At 35.6% G+C, this 23,830-nt stretch overlaps 1 protein-coding gene across 1 annotated transcript in view; it reads left to right on the plus strand.

Annotated features, from left to right (window-relative positions):
- Nucleotides 1-23,830, plus strand: part of PTEN (phosphatase and tensin homolog) — a 90,989-nt gene that overhangs the window by 23,941 nt on the left and 43,218 nt on the right. Inside the window, exon 2 of the mRNA XM_045877736.3 lies at nucleotides 279-363. Within this exon, the coding sequence (XP_045733692.1) occupies nucleotides 279-363 (85 nt within the window). The remainder of the gene's footprint in view (nucleotides 1-278; nucleotides 364-23,830) is intronic.

The following is a 23,830-nucleotide window of genomic DNA, read 5'->3' on the forward strand; positions in this document are numbered from 1 at the left end:
ACGTGGAAGTTACTTTTTTCCTTAAGGGCCCTTTTAATGTACTAGGTAGAGGGATTTGAAAATTATTTTGCCATATAATTATTTTGAGGACTTTTTTTTTGGAATTAATGTATTTACCTGTGTTTCTTAATTACACATGATAGTTTATAAAAAATACATTTGACAACCTTTTACTAGCATAGGTATAGTGATTTTTATAATCAGCTGATGTTTTACAACATGTACATGTAGTTTGCATTGTTGTATATTTCAGATATTTCCTTAACTTAAGTACTCAGATATTTATCCCAACATTATTGCTATGGGGTTTCCTGCAGAAAGACTTGAAGGCGTATACAGGAACAATATTGATGATGTAGTAAGGTAAGAACTCTTAATTTTCTGTTTCAAATATTGATGTATTCATGCTGTATTTTCATTTAGAGAAGACTTCTAAATCTTAGAAAATGATGTGCTTTGTCATGTAAACTCTGTTTTTATTATGTTGGTGCTCTATAACTGCTTTTTGTTTGTTTAATGGACCTCAGTGGGATACAACTCATTTGATAAGAACTAACCTTTGACATGATCAGGTGTATGTGACAGGATATCATGGACTCCTTTTAATGCTTCTTACCAGGTTAATTCCTGGATTCCGTTACACTATGGTTTTTGTCTTTTATTTCACAATTGGGGATTAGGTTTAGATCCTCAAGTGGATTCATTCACTTAAACTTATTCATCCTAAGGTAGAGATAACTGATAACCATCTATTTTTTACATAGAACAGTTTATAATGGGGCATAAGTATACTAAGCATTTGAGGAGGTATTTGGTACCAGAGGATCTGGACAGGAATCGCTGGGCAAACCAAAGCCTGACTTTGTCTCTTTTATAAACTTGCATAATTTTCTAAGTGTAATTATTATTCAACTCAAAACTGTATTTCTCAAGGCTGATTTAAATAATTTTAATACATGTATAACCTAAGAGTGCATGATATATTTTATGAGAGAAGGAATTTGTGTCTCTTATATAGTCTTAATATATTTTCTCATTTCAAAGCAAAAATATATATGTATGAAAAATTAACTGTAAACGTCAGTAGAAAATTTAATGGCTTTTAAAGTTTAAAATTTTGGATTATTTCCTTTATCCTCTTACAGAAATCTCTTTCTTGGAGACTTTGAATTTAAATATTTGATGAGAATTAATGTTATCATGAGTGGGAGAGCACTTTGTAAAGCAGTATGCAGATGTAGAATCCTTTTATAATAGTTGTCTAAGTATATGAGCCTATCTGTGTCCTTATATGAGCTTAGCCATAAGTTGTTTTTCTAAGTGGTTAATTTTTAGCCATTTGCCTTGAATCGATGTATATATTTACATTTTGCAGTATTGACTTGTGTCCTGTTGGACTGTTGTAGTGTTTATATTCTGTTCAGAATTATTAAATCAGTATCAGTATGTACAAAAAGTACAGAAAAACCAAACTACTTCTTTATAGTTTCTATTACAATTATAGGTACATGGAGCTGTCAGAAGTACTATTTAAGAACTTGAAAATAGGGAAATAAATGTGTCTTCTCATGGTTGGGCAGGACACAGTTGGAAGGATGCGAAACATCACAGATCCACAAGAGCAACAGCTTGATACGACTTAGTCAGTGATAATACACATCTACAGAAAATGCAGTGGGTGATGGAAAACAGAATGACGGGTGTAAATTTTGCATCGAGAGAGATGGAGAATCTGGAAAATGAGCAGTGCAGTCACCAGACATGTCTTCTCTCCTGTAGTGCAGGAGTGTTTATTAAGCCTCCTTGTGACCTAGATGAGATATCTTCAGGTTGATCTGTTTTATATTACTACTGTATAATTCTGTATTCAACCAAGTACTAATTCAACCAAATCAGATTAGTACTCATGTGGAAAAAGAGTATGAATACTCTGGGTAGAGGACAGGTTTCTGGTCACTGTAAGGGCCTCCTTGTGGTAAATTTACCTGGGGTGCTAGTTTTGCATTGCTTCTTCTCTTTGCTCTCGTTCGACTGTGAATAAGTCACTGAAGCTGACTAATCATCCTAAGTTACTGATAAAGTTTGGTTTCTGGGTCTACACATTTCATTTTCAGACCTTAGATTGTAATAATTTCACCAAGAAAACACTGTGCTGCGAGTGTTTTGATCTTTCATCTTCTGACTTTGTAACTCCTACCTTTATGCCACTGAATTAAGATTCACACATTTAATTTGTAATCAGTAACCAAGGTTGAAGTTTATTTTATCTGCTTTAATGTATCTAGTTTATTTTATCTAGCTTTTGTCTTTTTCAAATCTGTTATTCCTTAAAAGAGATTTATGTGTATGGTTGGTTATTTAGCCAATAGTTGCTTTAGCACTTGTCACCCCTCTGGTAATGGCAATGGTAGTAGCATGTAAATAATGAAGAATAGCTGTGTGGTGCCTGGTTTGTCTTGCCCTCCCCCGTTTTTTGACTGGGAGGATATAGGGCTTAGGGAGGCTTTTGTTTGCTGCAGTTGCTAATTCCACTCCGCTGCTTTTATGAGAAAAAGGACGAACAGTGACCGGGAAGGTAGCTGTAGCTTTTTCCCCATGAAGTGAAATAACTTCCAAGTAATTTGCCTGTGAGGATTAACATCTCCAAGGGATTGGCTGTCTCTAGTACCTAAATGATTGATTTCCATGATTGGTTCCCACAATATTAGAGACAGTCGTAATTATCAGTAGTGATTCCTAAAAGTGTGTCTTTATTTTCTTACAAATTTTCTCTTAAATATATTTCCATTTGGATTTTCCTTTGCCCTATTGGGATATCTAAAGAATATTTAAAATTATCTTTTCTTCTCTAAATCCATGTTTTTTTCTATGATTTTCCCCCAAACAAGAAATCCTGTGCCAGGTTCAGATTTTGTTGGTGTTGTACATCTTTCCTCTGAGTAAAAGAAACTGGAATTGCAAATGTTTTATTGCTTAAATTATGTAGTATTTAACTGTTTTGGGATATGGGTTGTTATGGCAACGTGAAATTTTATACTGGAGGTACTCAAGTGACAAATATTTAACTTCTCCTTTTGAGGTTTCCTCCTAGGATTAGGAATTAATGTAAAATAAAAAGTGGGGGAGAAGTGAACCAAGCTGGAATTTTTTACTACCTTAACTGCAGATGTTTGGTTTAATAATCAGAATTGACAGGGCAGGACAAGGACGTCTCAACAAGGGAAGTTGAAGAGCTAACTCTTACCAGATTGTTTTTTCTTCTTTTCCGCTTATTCCCACCTTCTCTCCCCCTCCTTTACTGCCACTAAACTCTTGCTCTGACCAGCTGGTAATTTGAAACAATGTTTTATTCAGATAATTGATTATTCTTGGATATGTGTGGTAATCTTATCCCTCGGGCTAATATTGAAGTTACCCTAATTTATATGTTATCTGGTATAAATCTAAGCAGTCTTTAACAAAATGATGTATTATGTGTTTAACAGACATAGCTTAAGAACTGTTCTGTACTTAATAAATCAGACAAATGTAGGTTTAAGAGAGGTGAGCTGGCTTTCTTACTGCAGAACCTTTAATACACTACTATGCCTTGTAAATCTCCCAAGAGTGAAATTCGAATATGCTGCTTTCTTTTCCTTTTTTTCTTTCTCTTCCCCTGCCTTCCTTCCCCCTTCTCTCTTTTCTTTTGTACTGTATTAAATAACATCTCTCTAAACAGTGTTTCTTTTGGGAAATGTTGAAAATGAAAAAAGATGCATATAACAATATTTCCCCCTAGTCTGAAATCAGTAGGAAGTAATTTACTTCCCCTTTTATTGAAAAGATTTTAGATGCGGGTAGATTCCCGTATTTGTTGTAAGGAAATGCTTAGAGCTAAGTGTTCTGATATATAGTGATTAAAAAAAAAAAAAAAGACTTAATCCATTGTCTTCTCTACTATCAGCTTTTTTTCATATGTATATGTATACACATCCTCCAGCTTTCCTGTTTTATACATTTTCTTCCCAAAGAAATTTCAAATAATCATCTCTTAGTTATATGTCGATCTCTTAATCAACCTTATTTATATGTTGATATGCGATAAAAAAAGAAGTGTTTGTCTTCCCAACATTATCCTTATTGGCTATTCAGTTCAAAGAATTAAAAAGAAAGTATGTAGAGGAAAGTTTCACAGTAATTTAGAGGAAAGAGTATCAATTCCATTCTCCCTTTTCAACAACTTTTGACTTCTTCCTTCATACTGCCTTTCTTTTTCCTGCTTCCTTTTTTTCTTTATTGAGGCAAAAATTATGTAACATAAGATTAGTCATTTTAAAGTGAACAATTCAGTGATATTTAGTACCTTCCCAATATTTTGTAACCACCACCTCTCTCAAGTCCCAAAACATTTTTATCACCCCAAAAGAAAACCCTATACCCGTTGGCTGCCTCCCACTTCTTTTGTTAGTCTTACTTCCTTAAATAGCAGAGCCTTGATGGATTTGACAGTGTTTATAGTATCTGCACCAATCTAGTTTTTGATATTTTAATAATAGGTAACATTTGGACATTTATTTACATACATGGGTTGCTGCTGTATAAGCAGTTTACATGTATCATTTTATTAAAAATCTCTAGAGTTAACCTGTCCCCATTTCATATATGGTTTAAAAGAGGTAACTTCCCCAAGTGCCGCAGCTGGTAAGTAGTGAGCTGAGGGTCGCGTCCAGTCTGTCAGATTCCAAAGCTGATTTTCTTAGTAGCCGTGTCTATCAGAGGACAAAATGTTTTACCACATACATATACACACCAGAGGTATATACCCTATATAGGCATAGTTCAGAAAATTTATTTAGGATCTGAGTTTCCAGATTGAAGAGAGCTATATAGTGCCAAGCACAAGGAACAGACCAATACCAGGCAGTTATTACAAAATTTCTTTAAGAACTCCAGAAATAATGAGAATGTCTCAAAAGCTTTCGGGATCACTTAGGGATTAGGAATATAAATGACATCTAACTTCTCAGCATCTAAGAATTAAAGATGGAAGATGGAGGAACAGCACTTTACAAGTTCTATGTTCAGCCTAGAGTTCTGTATCCAGCCAAACCATCAGTCAAGTGCAAGAAGAGGAAAGAAAGACCTTCAAGGACAACAAAAAATATGTATCCATTCAACATTTCTTAGGAAATTACTAGACCGTGTGCCCTAACAAAGTAAGAGGATAAACCATAAAAGAAAAGAAAGGGGCTTTGGTAAACAGAGGATCCAGCTCAGAAGCACCAAAGCAGAGTCTAGGGATGACAACTGTACCACAAGCTGAAAAGCAGCCGGTTCTCATTGCAGCAGGAGGACAGAGGGCTTCAGGGGGGAAAAAAAAAGTAGAACTAATAGGTGGATATTGAAATGTTTGGGGAAAATAATAGATTCTTAGAAAAACAGGTGAATTAGAATAGGAAGCAAATACTAACATCTATTGGGTGGCTTAACCCAGAATTGTCATATTGCCATTGAAGGTTGGGATTAAGAGAAGTAAAATGTGGGGGTGCTACGGTGGCAGCAGATAGGTAGGTAATTGATAAATCTACAAGAGGCGGTTTTATGTATGTATTGTAGAAATGCTGAATTAAATACCAGGAAAGAGAATACGAGTATTTGAGGATGGTTACTTTTGGGGAAGAAGCAGGAATATGGGTTTGAGGATGAATAGAGCTGCAGATGAATAATTTTTTATTGTGGTAAAATTATGTATATATATATGTGTGTGTGTATATATATATACACACACACATATAAAATATATACAATAAATTTTACCTTAAATGATTGATTTCCTTGATTGGTTTCCACAGTATTGGAGACAGTGGAGGGGGCAGGGAGAGGGGCAGAGGGAGAATCTTAAGCAGGCTCCATGCCCAACCTGGAGCCTAATGCAGGGCTCGATCTAACAACCCTGAGATTGTGACTTGAGCTGAAATCAAGAGTCAGACACTTAACCAGCTGAGCCACTCAGGTGCCCCTAAAATTGACCATTTTAACCATTTCTGAGTGTATACTTCAGTGGCATTAGGTACATTCACATTGTGCAACTGTCATCACCATCCATATCTCAAACTTTTTTTTCCTCCTACCACACTGAAACGTTGTACCCATTAAATAGTAACTCCCCATTCTCCCTACTCTGAACTCTTGGCAACCACTGTTAGGCTTTCTCTCTCTATGTATGTAACTATTCTGGGCACCTTATATAAGTGGAGTCATGCAATATTTGCCTTTTTGTGACTGACTTAGCATAACATGTGACTTCACTTAGCATAATGTCTTCAAGGTGCACTCATGTTGTGGCCTGTGCAGGCCACGTTTTATTCCATTGTTCGTATATACCACATTCTGCTTATTCATCCGTGGATGAACACTTGGGTTGCTTCTGCCTTTTGACTGTTGTAAATAATGCTGGTATGAACATAAGTGTACCAGTATTTGTGCATGTCCCTCCTTTCAGTTCATTTGGTTATACACCCAGAAATGGAGTGGCTGGGTCAAATGGTGATTCTGTGTTTAATTTTTTGAGGAACTGCCATATTGTTTCCCACAACAGCTGCATCATTTTTCATTCTCACCAGCAAGTACAAATGTTCCAGTTTCTCCACGTCCTTGTCAACACTTGTTATTTTCTGGGCTTTTTTTTTTTTTTTTTTTTTGTAGAGCCATCCTAATGGGTGTGAAGTGGTATTTCATTGTGGTTTTTCTCCCCCCGTCTTTATTTTAAACCACCATAACTTGGAGAAATCACACATGTCAGCTATAGAAGCAGAGACCCAAGAAACTTCCCCCTCTCTATGAGCCTTGGTAACTGACCTCTCCTGCAAAGCCCCTTCCCCAAAAGCAAGAGGAAGAGGATGAAGCATAAAGAACCCTTATTTTAGCTAGAATCTTCCCAAGATTTTCCCATTCTTTTTACTTCTGGGGTATGATAGCTGATAATTGCTTCATTTGCTGGGAACCAGAGCTCTAGGAAATCCATGTTAGCCACTTGGCCACTCTCATGTGCCCTGGCCCAGTGTTTTAAAAAATGAAGAAATGTTAAAAGAGGATTTTAGAAACAGAGGTATTTAAAATGTGCACATTGGACGCATCATTACTTTTAGTGTACACAGTTACAATAACTGTAATTATCTTGAGACAGCTTCCAAAGTCTAAATTTGAGGCCTTATGGTCTCCCTTCTTGGAAGGCCTATTTAAGCATCTAGTAGATTCAGTCTTAGAATTTTGACCACCTAATAGGAGGCCTTCCATCCCTCCCTTCTTCTGTTCCTCTTTTAAATTTGAATCTAGATAGTATAGTGCAAGTTCCAGAGGAACCAGGAAAATGACCAGTGATTTTCGGTCTCTGGAGATTGTAATTTTGTGTATATTTGCCACATGATCTTTTTTCTTTTTAACTGAAGTATAGTTGACACACATGCTATGTTAGTTTCAGGTTTATAACATAGTGATTGGACAACTCTATGCATTATGTTATGCTTACAAGTGTAACTACCATCTGTCACCATAGAATACTATGACTGTATTCCCTGCTGTACCTTTCATCACCGTGACTTTTTCATTCCATAACTAAAACCTGTATCTCCTGCTCACCGTCACCCATTTTGTCCATAGCCTTACCCGCTTCCCTTTGTATTTATGGGTCTATTTCTTCTTTTTGTTTGTGTATTAATTTGTTTTGTTTTTTCAGATTCTACATGTAAGTGAAATCATATGGTATTGTCTTTCTCTGACTTATCTCACTTAGCTTAATACTCTGTACATCCATCCATGTTGCAAATGGCAAGATCTCATTCCTTTTTAATGGCTGAGTTATATTCCATTGTGTGTGTTTTGGTCATTTCTTTATTCATCTATCAGTGGACACTTGGGCTGCTTCCATAATTTGGATATTGTAAATAATGCTGCAGTAAACATAGGGGTGCATGTATCATTTTGAATTAATGTTTTCATTTTCCTTGGCTAGATATACCTAGTAGTGAAATTACTGGATCATAGGGCAGTTCTACTTTTAATATTTTGAGGAACCTCCATACTGTTTCCACAGTGGCTGCACCAATTCACATTCCCACTAACAGTACCTAAGGGTTCCTTTTTCTCCACATCCTTACCAACACTTGTTGGTCTTTTGGATTCTAGACATTGTGGCAGTTGTAAGGTGATACCTCAATGTGGTTTTAATTTGCATTTCCATAGTGATTAATGTTGAACATCTTTTCATGTGCTTATTGACCATTTGTATATCTTCTTTGGAGAAATGTCTAATGGTTTGTGTTTTTGTTGTTGAGTTCTAGGAGTTCTTTATATATTCTGGATGTTAATCCCTCATCAGATATGTGATTTGCAAATATTTTCTCCCATTCTGTGGGTTGCTTTTTTGCTTTGTTGATCATGTCCTTTGATGGACAAAAAGTTAAAAGTTTGATGCAGTCCAATTTAGCTATTTTTTGTTGACTGCCTTTGGTGACACATCCAAGAAATCATTGCTAAACTGGTATTATGAAGCTTTTCTCTTACGTTTCCTTTTAAGAGTTTTATAGTGTTTGGTCTTTTTTGTTTAGATCATTAATCCATTTTGAGTAATTTTTGTATATGGTGTAAGGTAAGGGTCCAATTTAATGCTTTTACATGTGGATATCCACTTTCCCCAGTCCCATTTGTTGAAAAGACCATCCTTTCCTCATTGAATGGTCTTGGCACACTTGTCAAAAAATTATTAGACCATATATACAAGAGTTTATTTCTGGGCTATTCTAGTCCATTGGCATATGTCTGTCTTCATGCCAGTACCACACTTTGTAACTTTATGGTAAATTTTGAAATCAGGAATTGTGATTCTTACAACTTTGTTCTTCTGTTTCAAGATTGTTTTGGCCATTGAGGGTTCTTTGAGAGTCCACATGAATTTTAGGATGGACTTTTCTACTTCTGGAAAAAAAAAAAGTTTTGGGCATTTTTGAATAGCATTAATCTGTAAATTTGAAATCTTAACAGTATCAAATCTTCCAATTCATGAATGTGGGATGTCTTTCCATTTTTTTTAGGTCTTTAATTTTTCTTTCTTTCTTTCTTTTTTTTTTTAAGATTTTATTTATTTGACAGAGAGAGACACAGCGAAGAGAGGGAACACAAGCAGGGAGGTGGGAAAGGGAAAAGCAGGCTTCCCGCGGAGCAGGGAGCCCGATGCGGGGCTCGATCCCAGGACCCTGGGATCATGACCTGAGCTGAAGGCAGACTCTTTAACGACTGAGCCACCCAGGTTCCCCTAGGTCTTTAATTTTTCTCAACAGTATTTTGTAATTTTCTCTGTATGTCATCTCCTTGATTAAGTTCTTTCGTAGATACTCTTTTTCAGGGTTATCATGGATGGAAGTTTTCTTTTTGGATTGTTCACTGTTAGTATTTAGGAATACAACTGATTTTTGCATGTTAATTTTGTATGCTGCTGCTTTGCTTAATTTGTTTATTCTAACAATTTTTCTGTAGAATCTTTTAAGGTTTCATACATATAAGAACATGTCATCTGCAAACAGAGATAATTTTATTTCTTCCTTTCCAATATGGATGCCTTTTTGGATAGAAGTAGCAAAAACAGACTTCCTGTTTTGTTATTGACCTTAGAGGACCATTTTTGTCTTCTACCATCGCATATCATATTAGCTATGGTGTGGATTTTTTCTTTTTAAATCAACTTTGGTTTTTAGAACTATTTTCCATTCACAGCTACATTCAGTAGAAGGTACAGAAGTTTCCTATATGCCCCCTGCCCTCACACATGTATTGTCTGCTTCATTATCATTGCCCTCTCCCAGAGTGGTCTATTTGTTGTAATTGATGAACCTATACTGACATATCATTATTATACAAAACCCATAATTTCCATTAGGGTTCACTCTTGGTGTTGTATGTCATATGGGCTTGGACAAATTTTAATGACATGTATCCACCATTATAGTAACATACTGAGTAGTTTCACTGCTCTAGTAGTCTGCACTCTGCCTATTCATCCCTCTCCACATGCACCCCCCCCCCCCCCGCAGTCACGGGCAACTGGTGATTTTTTTTACTGTCTCCATACTTTTGACTTTTCTAGACTGTCTTATAGGTGAAATCATCCAGTATGTAGCATACAAAAACTCTGGTACTATACAATATGACAATACATGAAAAACCCACAGCATGCAAAATGGTATGGCCGCTCTGGAAGACAGTTGGTGATTTCTTACAAAATTAAACATACTCCATAAAATCAAGCAGTTGCATCCCTTTGGGTAGTTACCCAAAAGAGTTGGATATCAAGTATGGATATCATGTCTTAAATCCCTGGCTCCCAAAAGAGGAAAAAGGGGGGAAAATGAAGGAAAAAAAAAAGGCTCTCCTTGGAAGCCTTTTCCATCAGTGGGGGTTTCAGCAATGGTGGCCTGCTTCTGTGTTTGCAGGTCTGTAATCAGAAGCAGCAGTCAATGCTCTGATGTTTAGAGGACAAAGTCCCATAAGCTGGTGTAGGCTGTGCTAGAAATATGTGCATTGCTGCCTGCTGCGAGGTGAGGGGCGCTGGGGCTGGGCAACGACTACCATACTAAGAGTTGAAATTGACTGAAATTAACTGATTTACTGTGTAAGCCTTCCCCTAAAAGTTGCAAGCTTTTGAATAGACTCCAGGGTTCCAAAATAGTTACACTAGTCAGATTATGCCAGTACAATTTTTGTTTAGGTGGGGAGATGGATTCCTGGTGACTCCTACTCTGCCATCTTCCCTCAACTAATTTCTTATTACAAGTTTTTTATATCTTTTGAAATATATGTTTATATATTCTTTCGACAAATAATTTAAAAATGCTCTTTGGCAAGCTGATTTAGGACTAGTTCATAGGAATTCTTTAAGGCAAGTAAAGACTTCTAAAAACTAAAGACGGTTTAATTTTCACAGCTGTCTTTAATGAATTTAGATTTTTATATACTGAAATTATTTGAAGTAAGGTATAATTTGTCTTAGAAAGATTTGTATTCTAGATTTTCCACATTTTGAGGGTATTACCTCTTTGTTCTTGTCTAGGTTTTTAGTCTACTTTCCAAGTATCTACAGTTAAATTTTCCCATTTCCCTTTGGAAAGTGCCGTTTTCTTGCTTTTTTCCGCTTTTCCATTGTATCAAATTTATAAGGCAATGAGCCAATTGTGGGCATGAAATCCTTGGGAGGAGAGAGAAGGAAGTGGGAGGGGCAGCCATGGTGAATGTTTTCCTAAGTAATATTCAAGTTCTTTGAGAGAACTTACCCTCCCCCCTTTTTAAAAATGCTGTGATATTTTCTTTTAAATAGGTTGTTTATTCTCCTGCCAGTCTCACTGTTGCCCAGAGTGCTAGATAAGAAATTGTAAAGTTCACATATTAAAGGGAGCACAAAAAGTATTTTACCAACCCTCACTCTAAAACAAAAAACAAAAAACCCAAAAAACAAAATAGAACAACTATAGGAAAATACGTAAAAGAACAGAGTCAGGGTTCTTGGTTGCACATGACAGAAAGTAGCTCTAATTAACTTAAGCAGAAAAGAATTATTTGAAAAATGTTAGATAGCTCATAGCTAGAGAACCAGGCTTCGAAATTTTGCAGAAGCTGAGGGAAGCAAGGCATGGTCAAGAGGTTACAATAAGGGCAGTCTTTGCTTAGGACATTGCTGCTTGGACACTTGCTGTCCCAAGTACTGCTGCCATGACTGGATGTTGGTGACTGTGCTCATAGGCTTTCAGCTCTTCTGGAGCGCTCTTTCAGTGATCTGACTCCTCTGCACCTTGCCTTCACCACCTAGGATTCAGGGTCCAGAGTGGGAGGACCTAATTGGTCTTAGGCTTGCACACATGATGAGAAAGATGGGGAAGGGAGTATTTGCTTCTCACCTTGAAATTCTCTCCATATTAGAATGGTTTTGGATGCTGAGCAGCCTAAAGAAGACTAATTAATACCTCCTACAAATTTCTCTTATTTTACACATACTGTCCTCAGACTCTCTTCCCAAAGATACTTAACCATTAAAACTTTTCAGGTATTCTTTAAGAAATTGTTTTCATCTTATATCCCCTTTTTAAGAAAAGTAGATGGGAACATACTGCCTAGTCTTCTGCATCTTGCTTTTTTTTTTTTTTTTCATTTAACATACTTAGGAATTTTCCATACTGGCATGGAGATGGAACTGATATTGTTATTGGCTTTTATTCCATTTTTTGATCATTCCATAATAAACAGTCACCTCTGATGCACATTTAGGTTATTTCTTGTTTATTACTATTAAAAACAGCCCTCTAATAAACATTTTCACACATGTACCTTGGTGTCCTTTTGCAAGTATTTACTGAAGGTAAATTCTTAGCAGTGGGGCAGTGGAGTTCCTGAGACCAGTGGGTGCATGGATTAAACTTTTACCTTCAAAAACAGGATCATTTTGTATTCTCACCAACATGTATGAGAGTGTCTTTCTCCCTTCACAGTCTTGGCAAACTGAGTATTATCAAACTTAAATGTTTTGCAATTTGTTGGTAATTTGAGTTTTTATTGCATTTCTTCAATTGTGAGATTAAGCAACTTTGTGATATTTATTGGTCATATTTTTTTCCTTTGGTTTGTACATGTGTACTGACCCTATCTTCAACTTACTTAAAAAAATTTTTTTCCTTAATGATTTTTACGAACTCTTTGAAAAATAAGGAAGTTAGTGGTGTTCTTTCTTCAGACAGTTTTATAATGCCCCGCCTTGCTGGTCTTTTGAATTTTATGACTGCAAGATTCAGGTGAAGCTGTTACAAAGAGCTTGATGGATTATCTCTGTTTCAAATTATTGATTGCTAACTGTCTGCTTTACTAATATGTATAATCAAGGAATGTCAGAGATTTTGTTGTTGATAGTTTGTTAAGGAATATTCTTTAAGAAATAACCTTGCTTTAATAGCAAATTGAAAACACATTTAATCCAGAAAAATGTCATGCATCCACCACTCTTGAGTTACTGAATCAGAGCAACATTCTCTTGGACAGAGACGATGGAAGTGAAAGGGAATTTAATGGCTGCTAAACCTTTTTTTTTTTTTAAGGAGTTCTGCTTGTTCTCTGGCTCTAGTGTCATACGGCTGTCTAACCTGTGGAGTTCTACCTTATTTAATGTTCTTTTTTGATCCAAACATTTTCCTCACTCTAAGCCTTTTCTTTTTTGTCTTTATTGTTTTTATGTTCCTTTATGTATGCTCTTTTATATTCATCTAGGATTATTCCCCCCTCTTTTTTTCCTGCTTGTAAACCTTTTAAATCTGAACACAGAGTAAATTCTCTGCACCTGTATTGATTGGTTTTCTAAGATAATTTCTGTCCATTTGCCTTTTTTAAACTAGTATCATTTGTGATTGTTTATACAGAATTTTAGTTTTTAAAGTCTCTCTGCAGTCTTTCCTTTTAGATTTTGAGTTATGAATTCATAGCCTGTTATTTAAATGAAGCTTTTGAAATCCGTTTTACTGATCTGTATCATATCTAACTATGCCAGTATTTCCTTCCTTGTCTGACGTGAACTCTAAAATTATATGAACACTTTCTCCCTGTTTCCTGGCATTTCCACTCAAACTTGTTCCTCATTTTGGTTAGAAGTATCTCCAGAATTTTAGTTTTCTTCTTTATTTTATTAATCTGATAAAATTAATCAGGCATATCAGGAATTTGTTAGAAAACTGCATATGGTTGAAAATACTTTTTCAGTAGGTATTTTAACAGTTGTGAAGTCCCAGTTATTACTGTAACTTTCCTGTTTCAATTTTATGCTCTATTCCATGATTGTACCCATTTCTGCTACCTTACTAAGGCATATGTATTGTGGTCTATTGGATTTTTCCAAAGATCTCTGTATTTTAGACTTGTGCTATCCAGTTAGCCATTAGCCACATGTAGCTGTTTATGTTTAAATTTAAATTAGTTAAGATAAATTTACTCATTCATTTTCATTTGTACCTAGTGCTCAGTAGCTACAGGTGGTTAGTGGCTACTGTGCTAGACAGTATAGATACAGAACATTTTCATCACTGGGTAGTTCTATTGGACAGTGCTATTCTTAGTGCCATTTTGCTTTTCATTCTAAAAAGTTCTCATTCCTGAAGATGATTATCATACTCCTTGTATTGCTGTCTCTGGAATTAAGCAAAATACATTTGAGATGCTTTGAGGTGGGTTGCATTTTACATACTGGTAGTTATAATCAACTTTATAGAGGTATAATTTATATGCAGTGAAATGTACTCACTTTAAGTGTACAGTTCAGTGAGTTTTGACATGTATATACATCCATGTAAACATCACCACAGTCAAGATTTGAAACATTTTTATTGCCATAAATGTTTTCTTCATGCCCCTCTGCAATCAGTCCCCCAACCCTTGTTCTAGGCAGTTTCTAAATCTTAACTGTAGTTAAGTTTTGCCTGTGTTAATATTTTATGTAAATGCAGTTACATAGTATGTACTTTTTTTGGTCTGGTTTCTTAATCTTAGCGTAATTACCCTGGTTGCTGCTTGCATCAGTAACTTGTTTCTTTTTATTGCTGAGTAGTATTCCATTGTATGGTTATGATAGAATTTATTTATCCATTCACCTGACTTGTGGACACATATTTTTATATCTTTTGGTTAAATATCCATGAAAAGAATTGCTGGGCCATACAATATAATTACTAAAAGAAAAAAATGTATATATATTTAGGTTAATGGAACAGAATGGAAATTACAGGAAAACTCAGACATACGTTGTTGGACAAAGATGCCAAGAGAATTCACTGGGGACAGGATACTCATATTAACAAATGGTTTTGGAACAACAGAATGTCAGTATGAAAAATAAAAAGAACCTCGATTTCTTCTCATAATACACAAAAATCTCATATTACATACAAATGGATATTGTAGGTAGAAGCATAAAAGTAAAATGTAAGACTATAAAACTAATAGATATAAACAGAGAAGAGAATCTTTGTGACCTTTGATTTAGTCAAAGATTTCTTAGACAGTACATAGGAAGTTAACCAGGTAAGAAAAAATTCACAAGTTGGACTTCATCAGCATTAAAAGCTTCTGTTGTTTGAAAGACACCATTAATAAAATTTAAAAAAAAACAGCAAGTTTGGGAGAAATACTCACAATGCAATCTGACAAAGTACTTGAACTCAACTCAATATAAAGATAATTTTACAAATTCATAAGAGGACAACCCCATAAAGAAAAGAACAAAAAATTTGAACAGCAACTTTACAAAAGAAAATACTTAAATGATAAGCATATTAAAATATATTCAAAATAAATCATCAGGGAAATGAAAATTAAAAGATAATGAGGCACCGTTTCATATTTTACTGGGATGGCTAAAACTTAAAGGGCTAATAATGGGTTGGCAAGGAGGTAGAACTGGAACGCTAATCCATGTTGGTAAAAGTGCAAAATGATACAACTTCTTTGGAGAAATGCTTAGTGATTTTTTATTCATAATAACAGCTTTCTGAATTTTTTCAGTGGGTTATAGTTCACTTCCTCTGCTGTTTCTTTTCCCTCTAGTTTTATTCCTCTTTTGAGAGAGTAGATTTTCTTTCCTACTGGGGATCATTGTCTTTGATCAGACTTTAATATAAAACTCTTAGTTTTGCTTTTCCGTTTAACTTGAGGTAATACAGGAAAAGGCAGTACTGTGCAGGCAAGTGTTAAGAGTGCATTTTTAACAGGGTACTTTACTTGTATGTATAACTGATTTTGACAACCTGAAGATGCCTAGGAGAAAATGGTTAAGGATTAGAATGTTTGGAGCTTGCCTGTATTAATGGGATTAAGGCAGAGATGACTTATGTGTTAGGAAGAAAAACAACAACCCAATTTCATGTTTTAGTAGTAGCAGTGGCAGCTATAGGTATATTAGAGTTCTAAGAGCAAATTTTAATTTAACATGAATACAGCAGAGGTAAATATGGTGCCAATTAGTGAGTTAGCTACAGACAAATGTAGCAAATAGTTACTTTGTTTTTTTCTTTTCAGATACGATTTTTTTTCTTTTTTACTTATTTTTGGATTAGTAGGGACTGTCCAGTGTTCTTAGGGTCTTTTCTGAACAGGATACCTTAAAAAAGGTTTTGCTTCTGGATTTCTTTCAGACTGCTAGGAGCATTTGTTATTATGATTGTGGTTGTCAGTACTACCCTGTAAATACAGTAGTACTTGTCACAGAGGAGGCACTCAATAAATATTTGTAAGATGAATTTTTATCAATTCTCCAAGCATTTGAAAATGATCTAATGCTCTAATAATATAAACTTTAGTATCAGTATGTATTGGCACCAAGCAGAGATATACCAGTTCACCTTCAAGAAAGAGAATGACTCTTAGGCTTTACAGTAAGACATGAATTTAATGGGCTAGAATAGATTTAGTCTACGTAAAGCCCTTCAATGGATCAATCAGTTAGCTGTTGAAACATGGAAAAAACATGGCCAAGGAAAAGGAAGCTTTAGCCAATGAACTTTAGATATTTTTGGCAAGACAATTCCTGTTGTAAAGATGGAGACATCAGAATGTCTTTGTTAGAAATTGCTTTAGCTAGCTTCTTTTATTTGATTCCACGTTTATTCAGCGCATTATACTTTCACTTTTCAGTGGGTCTGCTTATGGCAAGATATTGAACTTGTCATAAAGATGTGGGTAATTTAGTTCCTGTGGCAGTTGGACTTTTCAAGGATATTAATACATTGCTGTTATGGTCTTTATGATATTTATATATCAGTCATATGACATGAGTTTGAATTTGTTCCTGAAAAATAGTACCACTCAATATACTGACAGGATCAGGGCTCACCCAAAAGGTAGAGGATCAGACCCTGGACCATCACAGTAACTTCACCAAAGTAGTAACAATTTCTGAGGCCTATAAAGAACGTTTATCTAGCAACCCAGGTTCTTTTCCCCCCTCTTTTGGAACAAGTTTAGTAGTATGGTATAAGTGTAGAGCAGCTAGATTGAGTTTTGCATTTGATTTATGTAATCTTGCATCTTCACAATTCAGCATTATGTATTAATTTGCCTGTAGAGTGCTCCAATTTGTATAGCAAGTATATATAAACATAATATGTACTATAGTTCATAAAGAAATATTCTAAGTAAGATCAAATTTAAAGTTGCTTTATAATCACTGACTTTCTTAGTTGGAGTATTTAGTCCATTTACATTTAGTATAATTATTGAATTGCTTTGTTTACCATTTTTCTGTTTGTGTTTAGTTGTCCAATATTCCTTTGTTCATTCATTCATTCTTCTCTCTCATTCCTCTTTTCCTCTCTTCTTTGGGGTTAATAGAATAATTTTAGATACTCCATTTTAATTCTATTGACTTTTTAGCTGTACCTAAATATATATATATTTTAGAGGTTGTGCAGTAAGGATTAGAAAATACATTCTTAGCTTATTATAGTCCTCTTAGAGTTAATATTGTGAGCATTAAAATATAAGAACCTTATAAAAGTAAAATTCTATATTTCTCCATTTCTTTTATATGATTATTGTCCTATATTTTATATCTACATGTGTATTAAATCCCAGAATATAGTGTTATTTGCTTTAAACAGTTGTCTTTCAGAGAAAGGGAAGGAAAAAATGTTCTTTTGTATTTATTTCCATCAGTTCCCTTCAGCCTGAGGGGCAAGTCTGGTGGCAACAAATTTTCTCATTTTTTGTTGATAATTTTTTAAAAATTTATTTATTTATTTATTTGAGAGAGAACGTGGGGGGAGAGGCAAAGGGAGAAGGAGAGAGAGAGAGAATCTTCAGGCAGACTCTGCACTGAGTGCAGAGCCTGAAGTGGGGTTTGATCTCACAACCCGGAGATCATGACCTGAGCTGAGACCAAGAGTTGGATGCTTACCCAGCTGAGCCACTCAGGGTCCATTGTTTTTCACCTGTCCTTCTGAGACTCCAGTAACATATGTGATAAAGTACTTTGCATTATTCCACAGGTCACACTGATGAGCTGTTCATTTTTTCAATTTCTTTTTTCTCTTCTTCAGATTAGATAATTACTACTAATCTGTTGTCAAATTCATTATCTTTGTGTTCCAGCTAATATTTATGCTAACAAACCACCTCTACACATATATATGACCTTGAGCATTTATTTATTTTATACTCACAGATTCAGACGAGGCATGGTGGAGATGGCTTTTCTTTGCTCCACAATATCTGGAGCATTAGTTGGAAAGACTCAGTGACTAGAAATGAGTTGGCAAATTGGGGGCTGAATCATCTACAGGTGTTTTCACTCACATGTTTGGTAAATGCTGGCTGTTATCTGGGTCTTCATCTTGGCTGTTGGCCAGCACCCCTCTACTTGGCCTTTCCAAGTCTTTCCATGTGGGTTAGTTCATACTTTATCATATTGTGTTTGTTAGCTTGGTGCCAAGAGTGAAAATCCAGAGTCCAAGGTGGAAGTGCATGACATTTTTATGATCTAGTCTTAGAAATCACTTAATGTCACTTCTGCTATACTCTCTTGATTCAGGCAGTCAACAGAGGTGTGCCCAAGTTCTAGGGGGAGGAACCATAGACTTTACCAGTTGATGGGACAAGTGTTAAAGTTAGGTTGAAAGGAGAGCCATGTAGGATGGGGATGATGCAGTCCTTCTTGAAAAATGCAGTCTGCCACAGCTTTCTTCTGCAGTCTCCAGTCTTCTGTTACGAGTAGATTTTTCTTTCCATTTACTGAACTTTTGAGGCCTAGAATTTCTTTTATAGTTTCTGTATCTTTGTTGAGACTTTTCATTCTTACACTTACTGTAATCATCTTCCTTTATATTCATATATGTATTTATAGTAGCTGCTTTGAAGTCCATATGTGCTAATTCCAACATCTGGTTCATCTTGGAATTGGTTTCTGTTGACTGCTTTTTTCTCTAGGTCATGGGTCATATTTTTCTGCTTTGCATGTCTAATAAACTTTAATTGTATGTTGAATGTCGTGAATGATATATTGTATGTTGTGAATGATATGATGTAGGGAGTCTGGACTGTTACTTTCTTTAAGGGTGTTGAGTTTCATTTCGGCAGGCATTTAAATTGACGATTAATCTTCTGGTATTGTCAGGCTTGGTTTTCTTTGTTAAGGCAGGCCTATTTCAGTTTTGTCTTTTGTCTTAGGACATGGTCCTCCGTTCTAAGGTGTGGCCTTTCTGGGGTCTCAGCTGAATACCTGGTGCTTAAATGAAGTCTCTGCATTCTGGCTGGGCCAGAACTCCTCCTGCTGGCTGTGCTATCTCTGGTGTCCTCTCCATTATGCTTTCAGATCCTGCACATATGCAACCCAACCCTTGGCCAAGGACCGGAGGTGAATTTCTGTTTCAGTCCCTTTTCTCTGCTATTCTCTTCCACAAACTTTAGCTGCTTTAGCACCCCGGAACTCAAATCTCTGCCTTTTACCTCAGTGAGACCTTTGTTCCATTTGTTCTGTTTCCTCCCACTGTGTCAGAAGAGAGCCTCAAAGCTGAAAGTAAGGCAGTCATGGAAGTTACCTCATGTTTCTTTTTCTCTGAAGGATCGTAAGCGTGTGCTGCCTTCTGTTTAGTGCCTAAAATGGTTACCTCATGTATTTTGCCCAGTTTTACAGTAGCTTATAGCAAGAGGATAATTCCTCTACCAGATACTCTATAATGGTCGAAAGTATATATATACATGTTATGGTAAGAAAACTTCTAAGAGATGACCCCTTTATATTGAATATGTAAAAAGATTTTAAGAACAAGCTTATTTAAGGCTTGTAATTTGGTTACAATAACCTTACTACTCTAATATTGAATTCTACCCATAAATTTGTATTGATTTTTTCCAGAAATGGCAAATACAGTGAAAATTTTTATATTATTCTCTCTTCCCAACTGATGGTAGACATTGCTAATCATTAATGATATTCTTCCCCAGTTTTTGTGGGGTTTTTTTGTTTTTTTTTTTAGATTTATTTATTTGACAGAGAGCACAAGTAGGGGGAGCAGCAGGAAGAGGGAGAAGCAGGCTCCTCACTAGCTGGGAGTCTGATGCGGGACTTGATCCCAGGCTCCTGGGATCTTGACTTGAGCCGAAGGCAGACGCTTAATAGCTGAGCCACCCAGGCGCCCCTGATGTTGTTTTAATAGCCTTAATATTGTACACCAACAAGCCACCACCAGCTTGATGCCTGTTTGCCATTTTAGTGTATTTCCATTTTACTAGCCCATTCAGGATTATTTTGTGGGATATTTAATTTTATGAAAGTTTACCCCAGTAGATTGTTTTCTTCTCTAGAACTGAAGAACTGAAGTGATTTTTTAAAAAATGCATGTCTAAAAGGAATCATTAAGGTTATTTATTTAGTAAGTTCTCAGTACTTCCTAAGTGAAACATAGGAAAATGGAAGATTGGGAAGCAGAAGTTCTCAGCACTTGTGCCTGTGATAAATAATACTTGAAATTTAAAAGAGAATCAAAAACTGGTTTGAATATACATTATGGACTCCTACCTAAGATAACACAGGAAGTGTCTTGATGAAGTTAAAGACTGGGCTTTCCATGGCTGTGCCTCTAGGAGGGATTTATAGAGCAGTTACCAGCATTTTAACAAATTGTTTGTGTTTTGTTAGTTGTTTTTTCACTGAGATCAGATTTGCGATTTTGTGATAGTGTATGCTAATAATTTTTTAAAAATATCCTCAAGACAGGCTCAGTATGAATGAAGATACAATTTTAAAAAGTCTCATGAGTCTTTATAAACAGGAATTGCATGTCTCATTAAAACTCTTTCTGGGGGTGCCTGGGTGGCTCAGTCGGTTAAGCATCTGCTTTTGGCTCCTGGGATTGAGCCCCACATCGGGCTCTCTGCTCAGAGGAGAGCCTGCTTCTCCCTCTCCTGCTCCCCCTGCTTGTGCTCTCTCTCTCTCTGTCATATAAATAAAATCTTTTTTAAAAAAACCAAACTGTTTCTCAAGGAGGATTGGTGTCACATTAAAAAAACCTGGTTTCCATTTTTTTCTAATTCAGAAATAGTATATGAAAATATTTATGTAAACTAAAATATATTGTTCAAAAGCAATGGATTTCTAAGCTCATCAAACTCGCTTTCTGGAGGTAAAATAGTGTGATATATAACTTCGTCAATTCTGTACTTTTTTGGAAAATACGGTAGGGCAGGAAACTTTTTTTTTTCTTTTGAAAGTAGTATATGCTTATATTTAACAACACAGTTGCAGAAGTGTTGAAAGTGAATAGTGAAAACCTCCATCTCTCCCTGAAAACTTTTGATAACTGCTATAACCATTTTGGTATTTCTACCCTACTTCAATGTGTGTGCAGGACAGCCACATGTGAATTGTGTTGCCTGGATTTGGGCTATAAGACGAGTGTTTCCTTATTTATACATTATTGGTTTATGTATTTGGATTCAAAACTTAACATTACCAGACCCAGAATGAACTAAAAGTGAATTGTTAGTCTCCAAAATACCTTTGGCTCTGCTCACATTTAAATTGTAGACTTTCTGTGAGAAAATTGTATTTTGCAGATCACTTCCTGCTTATTCATTTTCTTGGAGGAAAAGATATGGTAGATAGCAATGAGTTGTTGTTTCCTAAATTTTATAGTCATTGTCCTTCAAGTAATTTGTTTTTGTTTTGGTTATCCCAGTTATCCTTAGCATTTATCTAAATTTCTAAATTTCCAACCATATTAAAATGTAAACTGAGAAAAAGCTAAAAGTAAAGTTTCTGGAAGAAAGCATAGAGAATATTTTTGTGAACTCTAAGGGTAGGAAAAGATTTCTGAGAGGATACAAAGTTCTAAACAAAAGAAAAATTTGATATATTGGATTTTTATCAGAATTTTATTTTATTTTTTAAAATATTTATTTATTGAGAAAGATTGAAAGAACAAGTGGAAGGAGGGGCAGAGGGAGAAGCAGACTTCTTGTGGAGTAGGGAGCCCAACACGGGACTTGATCCCAGGACCCTGGGATTATGACCTGAGCTGAAGGCAGACACTTAAACTTAAGCAACTGAGCCACCCAGGCACCCTTTATCAGAATTTTAAATTGTTGATTATCAAAACACATTATTAAAGAAGTGAAAAAGCAAGTCATAGATAAGGAGCAAATATTTATGTTAATACGTATATCTGATAAAAGACTTTGACACAGAATATATGAAACTTCTGTAAATCAATAATAAAAAGCCAGGTAATCCAACTGGGGGACTGGGGAATGAGCCAGTGACTTGAACAGACATTTTCAAAGAAGAAGGTATAAAAATGGCTAATAAACAAATGAAAATATGCTTAATATCATTAGTCATCAGGGAAAGGAAATTTAAAACCACAATAAGGTACCACTTTATACCCATTGGAAAAGCTATGATTAAAACTGACAGCACCAAATGTTGATGAGATTGTGGAGCAGCTGAAACTCTTTTAAAATGCAGATAGGATTGTAAAATGGCATAACTGTTTCGGAAAACTGTTTAGTAGTTTCTTATAAACATACATCTACCCTGTCTTCCTATGACCCAGCAACTCTACTTCTAGTTATTACTTATTTACTCAAGGAAAATAAAAGCAGGTATCCCCAAAATTCTTGTACAAGAATGTTTAAATAATTATGCATAATAACCCCAAACTGTGAACATCGTAAATATCCATCAAAGGAGGATGGATAAACAAGTGATGGTGTAGTCATGCAGTGGAATCATACACAGAATAAAAGGAATGAACTACTGATACATGTAACATGGATAAATCTGTAAAACATTAGATTAAATGAAAGAAGCCAGTTACAAAAGACTACATATTAAATGATTACATTTATATGAAGTTCAAGAACAAGGACAAATTAATCTGTGGTAATATTAGCTGCCTGGGAGCTTAGTGGGGTTTGACTGCAAATGGGCATAAGGGGATTTTCTGGAGTAGTGGAAGTATTCTGTATTTTGATGGAGATGGTTGTACACCTAAGATCTGTTTCACTGTATGTAAATTTTATCTCAGTTTAAAGAAAAAATCCAAAAGTGCAAATTGAGAAAGGTATAGGGATTGAGAAGATAAAGAGGGTAGGAGAGACAAGAGAAAGGATGTGTAACACCACTTTTTCCTGTAGAATATTCATAGTGGAGTAGAAGTCGTCTGAGCAGAAGCAGTGCTTCCTTGGTTAGTTGAAGAAGTGGGCTAAATTGAAGAATCACAAAAAGTGATACATAACTTAAATATTTAAAGAAAAGTGCACATGAAATATTAGAATGAAATATTGTCCTCTATGGTTTATTAATAGTCATCCCCAGAACCACAAAGTAGTAATTTTCCTTTGTTTCCCTTTGTCCCTTGGCAAGAGTTCTTAGTCTTTTTTTTATGCCATGTACCTTTTTGGCTGTCTGGTGGAGCTTATGGACTCCTCCTTAAAGTGATTTTATTTTATTTCATTTCATTTCTTTCTTTCTTTCTTTCTTTCTTTCTTTCTTTCTTTTCTTTCTTTCTTTCTTTCTTTCTTTCTTTCTTTCTTTCTTTCTTTCTTTCTTTCTTCCTTTCTTTCCTTTCTTTCCTTTCTTTCCTTTCTTTCCTTTCTTTCCTTTCTTTCCTTTCTTTCTTTCTCTTTCTTTCTTTCTTATTTGACAGAGAGACAGCAAGAGCAGGAACACAAGCAGGGGGAGTGGGAGAGGGCGAAGCAGGCTTCCCGCCAAGCAGGGAGCCCAATGTGGGGCTCGATCCCAGGACCCTGGGATCATGACCTGAGCCAAAGGCAGATGCTT

This window comes from Mirounga angustirostris, unplaced genomic scaffold (genome assembly GCF_029215605.1).
Source record: "Mirounga angustirostris isolate CCGP_5_RB_7025 unplaced genomic scaffold, mMirAng1.0.hap1 SCAF_6, whole genome shotgun sequence".
Classification (NCBI taxonomy): domain Eukaryota; kingdom Metazoa; phylum Chordata; class Mammalia; order Carnivora; family Phocidae; genus Mirounga; species Mirounga angustirostris.